Source organism: Dreissena polymorpha, chromosome 11, assembly GCF_020536995.1.
Source record: "Dreissena polymorpha isolate Duluth1 chromosome 11, UMN_Dpol_1.0, whole genome shotgun sequence".
In the NCBI taxonomy this organism is placed as follows: Eukaryota; Metazoa; Mollusca; class Bivalvia; order Myida; family Dreissenidae; genus Dreissena; species Dreissena polymorpha.
Genome location: NC_068365.1, coordinates 2,749,069 through 2,755,567, shown reverse-complemented (window position 1 = coordinate 2,755,567; position 6,499 = coordinate 2,749,069). Strand labels below are relative to the sequence as shown.

Genomic DNA, 6,499 nt, shown 5'->3' with positions numbered 1-6,499 from the left:
ATCGTAAATAAACAAAAACCGTTAAAATTGCAGATTGTGTTTTGTCAGCCAGAAACGTTTAATGACAGCATGTATTCAATCGTGTCAACAAAACAAAAACTGTTGCAAAATTTATCTTAAAGTTTGTTTTTAAGTTATTTCCCTCTATTATGTCACTATTCAACACACAATTCGTCATTATTACAGAGGTGCATTTCGAAATATCTACCCTGATATTAAACAAAATACAATAATATAATGGACTTGTTCACGTATGTTCGTTTTTTAAATAAATGGCATGCAATATTTGTACTTATTAAGTCTTATATTTGCAATAGTCTACAATTGATAATAATAGCAAGGAAAAACGGTGCATACAAGTTGGCCTTCAACGAGATTGTAACAAAAGACACATTAAGGAGTAAAACCGAACGCGTTACTACTATACAATCACACTGTATTTTAAAGCCACATTAATACTCAAAATCAACGAATATTTCGTAACATATTTTGTAAACTGAGTCATCCCATAATCAATCAGTGTTCCTTATAACGACAGGCACACAATCAACGCTAGATGTGGTATGTTAACACTTATTTAACATGAAACAAATGCTAGTTTTTATATTTTGTGTCACAATTGCCCGCGACGATATCCAAAAATTTACGAGCAAACGCGAGATTGGCTTCGGGCTGCTTCGGAAGCACGACTTGGTTCTCATCAGCTGACCGAAGCCGATCTCGCGTTCGCTCGTAAATGTTCGGATATCGTCGCGGGAAATTCACATGGAATATGTTGTTACACACAAAATAAAAACGAACATTGTGTATCTCGTTATATCTATGTTACCATACCACATATACCGTTGAAATTTTGGCTGTTGCTACAGGAACACTGAATTTTTATGTAACACTCTCGCTGAAGGCCAACTTGTTCGCCTTGTTTGTTGCAGCCCCTTTAATTACAGGTCCCAAATTGTACATTCTAGTATAAAATGTCATGGTTGCCTTTAAACTACATCAGGTGGTCAATATGCATTGCCAGCAAACATACACAGGTTAGAGGGAATGTAAAATTGCATATTGTGGGTGCAAAATAACTTCTTTGACTTATAAAGGTTGCAAACTGGCCCTTATGATTTTCATGACAAAGCAAAAGAAAACGTTGCTAAATTTCGCTTTTTTACTAGGCTGAAATAGTCCGACGAAGGGTAAAAATCATTATAATGAAAGAAGGTCCAAATCCATAACAACCTTTGTTAGGTTAAAATGGTCATCCTTTTTAAACACGGGTTGCTTACAATCAGACTATTCTTATTTTTCGGGATGTAGACGGCTTTAAAATCCCTCCTAAGCCCTTGCATCCGTGAGTGAATCTAGAGCCCGTTATATAAGCAGTGAATACCTGAAATATTAAGTATAATTCAAACTGTATATCTTCTTACGCAATCTCCACGCGAAATTGTCGTTCCATGCTCTCACATACAACCTCTGTTGTCAAAAGTAAAATCCTACCAGATTTGGTAAGATTTTGTTTTAAGTATTATATGATAAGAATCAGTGTCAGTATCATTTTCTTTTATTTTTTTAAACAGTGATTAAGTTTAGGTTCAAAATAAAAACATGTATTACATAAATAAAAAAAGTAAAAGTAACAACGACAAGATAATTTTACCACGTGGCTCGGCTATCATCATGTGTTTGGATATGAAGGCAGGGATTTGATCCAGCTATCCTGGTTCCAGTCATATCACTGCGCAGAGGTTGCTTCTTACGTTTCGAATACGCATCGACCACGTTTTAAAAGTCGCACAGCTCTTAAGGTTAACAATAAATTAAATATTTTCCCTATACAATGTAAAAGTATGTGTGTGTTGCGTGCCTGTTTAATCACAATTTTGACCTTGATAACATGAGTTTGGTTAAAGGTATTTTGCTGCAATAATGTATGTATGAAGCCTTAATGTAGACCATTGGGATTAAACAATTGTTTAAATTCATCAATAACTGATACATTGAAAACAAAACGGGTGTCTCGCCTTTTCCATGTTTATTGTTTAAATATTAAACCAAAGCAGATTGTCAGTTGCAATACATAATTGATCTTATACCGACAACCGGTAGTATCCACTTTATTTGAATGAGCCTTGTGCAATCAAAACTTGGGTAAATGCATGCGCAAAAACTGTCGTCCTTAATGATCCTGTGCAGCCCGTGCGTTCCGCTTTTATGGAGTGTTTCGTTTAAGTATCAACTTTGTTATTTTGTTTGAACTCATGACAGCTGCATTCAATATTATGCAACGCACTACAAAACTATAAGAAACAAAACTATCTGAACCTCGTTCTGGGAAAGCAGGGTTTAATGCATGTTCGTGACGTGTCGTCCGAGATGAAGCTGTGCAGTCCACACAGGTTAACCAGGGACACATTTTTCAGCCTAAATAGGATTTTAGTTTAGAAGAGACTTCCTTTCAACGAAACAGTCCATACAAGCGGAAAGTGCCGTCCTTGATTATCCTGTAGGGATTGCACAGACTAATCTGGGACGACATTATATGAACATGCATTAAGCCCAGTTTTCCTACAACTCGGTTCATATTAACTTCTTCGGCGTTATATCGCATACAAGTGTATTACATGATTCTTATGCGCTTAGCGAAATATGTGTGCAAACAAACCTATCTTTGTACTATCGTCACATATCAAAAAGGACAGATAAGTAAACCCACTGTTTTCATTTACTGCTCATTAACTTCCAAAAATAATTAACTTTTCTCAACAAATTAATGTTTATTTTCGAATCAATGAACATATCAATGCGACTATTACTTTAAAATTATTTAAATTACTAGAACAACTTTGTGTGAATGCTCCTTTTAGTTTAGAAATCGTGACACTATCAATGACATGCTGAAATGTGGTTCAATTGCGTTTAAAACCTAGGTCGCCAAGTAAAATTTTAGATAAAACATGTTACAACTACAGAGACTTCATGTATGACTTATCTCATTGAACTTCAGAATGTTAATCGGGCTAATGTCTAGGACGAGTTCGAATGTTGGTCACGTGCGTCCAAACCTATGTAACCAGGTCAAATATTAGATAAACATAGTAAGCCCAAATGTATGACTCACTCTTCATGAAATTCTGGTGTACAAAAAAATGACGTGGTTCACTAAGCTGCACCAATGTTATGTCCTCTGCATTAAACTTCTGTAATTATTGACAACATAAATGTACTAGTTCCTTTGTCAAAATACCAAATCCTGCGTAATAATATACTTCGCGATTTTTTGCTAAAAAACAGGTTAATTATTCAAACAAAAACAATTGTTTCATACAGTTTAGAAAAACTGCAACCTTATACGTGTTTTGATGTGTATGTATTTTATAACGTACATGTATGAACTATTTGAATGACACACTTAGTGGGAGGGATCAAGCATTATACTTGCCCATCCGCCCGTAAACGGACAATATCAAACTGGGTTCACATTGAATGTTAAAATGTCAACCAATTGCCCTTTTTCTTGTGTTTATTTAAAAACGTGTTTTGTAGCGGCATGCAACTTAAGACATTTTCATGATATTTTCAAATGGATAAACTGGTATTGTTAATTCTATCATAGTAACGCGCGCACTAACATCGAAACCAGGAGGGACCTTACAACACATGTAACCGACTCCTCGCGCGTAAATTTATTTCGACGAATGACATTTACTATTCTTGTTTATTTGTTTCTTGTACGTCAATTAATAACATAATGTAAATGATTTGCCTTTATAATTCGATTCGCATTTAAGTAACTTTGAAACGTGGCTGAGTGTTTGTGAATGGATGAGTGTATTTCGAGTTTTATGAGGTCCTTTCCGAGCCAGCGACTAAACTATGCGTTGACCCATGATGTGTCCAGTACTCGTAACTAACTAACATACTAGACTCGTGATAGTCCGGAGGAATTTTATACATAGCTGCAATTCCCAGCTATCCCTTTGGTTCAGAAAATAATTTCAATATTGGTGGTGTCTTGTATTGTGGGGGAAAGCCGGAGTACCCGAAGGAGACTTCACCTGTCCGGTATGGTGACTACCCAACCAGCCGAGTACCGGGAAGAAGCCCCACCTGTCCGGTATGGTGACTACCCAACCAAACACACATGCTGCTGGGAACGTGTCAGAACTTTTGCTTGAAACATTTATCTTGAGTCGAAGATTACCATCCTATCCATGTTGAGTGAAAACGTGCATTAGTATGCAACTATTTTATCATTAACCTGTTGTAATGTATATCCACGATTGCAGTATACAATGTCGTCGTTTTCTTGATTGAGTTATCTCCCGTTTATATAATTTCTATGAAAAAACTAATTTGATACACTGTTTAGATTCCTTGTTATAGTTCTACTTGTTTAATGCATCAGAAGCAAAATAACAACCGAATAATCGTGTAATTTGTTGTTTACATGCTGCTAAGTAGTTCTATTATTTAAGTGTTTTTGCGTGTTAGTGCGTTACAGTTGGGCATGTAAATGGTGAAACGCCACGCACTGTGCTAGTAGATTAGTAGGCCCAAAGTTCGATAGTTACAGAATAATCATTTTGGCAGTTCCATCATCATCAGCAGCAGAACCAGCAGCAACATCATCGTCGTTGCCCTTGTCGAGGTCATAATCATTTACTATCATCATCTATCTGTCACAATCGTGAACACGCATCAGATTTGACACTCCTAATACACCTGTCTGGTTGCAGTGGTATACATTTGAAGCACGAGATAATCTCGAAAGGTATATATGGTGCATAACAGGATGATACTATTGATGACATGGTAATAATAAGATGAAAGTTATGATAAATATGACAGTCAAATGATGATGACGATGGCGACGCTGGTAGTGAATGAGACATTGTTAATGATGATGAATCTGCTCCTGCTGCTGAATACTGATGAATGTTTTTTATTGATGATGATGGAAATGAGGACTATGGATTCAAACCACTTTTATATTATATTCGCTTACACCGAACATTGAATGCAAAACGGCTTTCACTACCAAATTCAGATTGACACCAGAGAGCGATCTTGTTTATGCACTTTAGTATTGAACACCAATGTTTGAATGAAACCAAAATCAATGCATCAGTAACTCAGCAAAATATGTGGCCGTAATGTGATTATTTCTTAAGTTAATTGTGGTTATTACAATAAAGATCTAACTACTCGTCATGAACTATGCCGGCAGCTTTTAAATCTGCCAAGAAAATTAAATATCGTTACAATTTATAAAAATGATATGTCGCTGCAGAATCAAATAATGACCGATTGAAATTTAAGAATGTAACTGTGTGCTAATCCAACAACACTTAAAACACGAATCCAAATTTAATTGAAACATGTGTATTTGTCAATAAATGAACATATATTTAATGTTCAAACCATACATAGTTTATCTGATGTTAAAATGCACTTAATGGCCAAAAGAAGACAACTCTTAATGTTGAAAAATAAATATGTATTCGTAAGTTATTTCTCTTAATACCAAGCTCGCGATGTACATGTATATACACAGTTCACGTTTGAGGTACTTACTAGCCATTCAATGTCATTTTGATTAATCACAAATCCAAGTAAATACAATGTCTAAAAATATGGATTAAATGTAAATATGAAAAAGGATTAAATGTTAATATGAACAAGAACTTACAGGCTGCCATTTGTAACAAATAAAATCTATAAAGATAAAAATGTTGACATAATTAAAACGCAAATTAGAACCCTGTTCGACTAGTCTGGAACTTCTTCAATTCATTTAACACGCGCTCAACCCTGACCTTGCGGTCAAGGTCATACAGCGCTACATACGGGATCTTCTGGTGATTCAACTCAGCCGCGAACACGTTGTAAAAATCGCGCAGCTCTTCAATGCTCGAGGTCAGCCGAATGCTGTCGTCTTTGATGATCTCGTGGTGAGGCGCCACCAGGATCACGAGAGAACGTCGTAAACTGGTGAAACATGGAAAAGACAGGGGCTCGTTATGAATCAAGTGAAAGGACAGGGGCTCGTTGTGAAACATGAAACAGGACAGGGGCTCAATGTAAAACCTTGAACACGAAAAACGCTCATACAGGGACCCGTTTTGGAACAAGGAACAAGATACGGAATCGTTGTGAAACAAGGAAAAACACAGACAAGTTGCAAAACATAGAAAAAGACTGGGACTTATTGTGAAACAAAAAAACAAACAGTGCTCGTTTTCAAACTGATCAAATGTAAATTTTTCTTATTTTTAAATCGATATGATAAACGTTTTTAAAAGGCAATACAATTATGGAAATCGATTGAATATGACCGACGTCTTAGATCACAATTGTTTAATTTTACAATTATGTTATGGATTCATTAAGGAATGTATGACGAGACAAGACAATACAGCTGAGTATGGGTATATTGGTCAGCTCAAGAACAATCTCACATCTCAGCTCTAACAAAATGCCTATATTCCTCCTCAAACTTAGG

At 35.9% G+C, this 6,499-nt stretch overlaps 1 protein-coding gene across 3 annotated transcripts in view; it reads right to left on the bottom strand.

The window, feature by feature from the left end:
- Positions 1–5,616: 5,616 nt before the first annotated feature.
- The window catches only part of LOC127850740 (uncharacterized), a 244,370-nt gene continuing 243,487 nt past the window's right edge, over positions 5,617–6,499 (bottom strand). Inside the window, exon 4 of one of the 3 annotated variants that reach the window (XM_052384029.1) lies at positions 5,617–5,985. In XM_052384029.1, the coding sequence (XP_052239989.1) occupies positions 5,751–5,985 (235 nt within the window). In that variant the 3' untranslated portion in view covers positions 5,617–5,750. The remainder of the gene's footprint in view (positions 5,986–6,499) is intronic. The other 2 variants (XM_052384026.1, XM_052384030.1) reach the window with 2 other exon arrangements.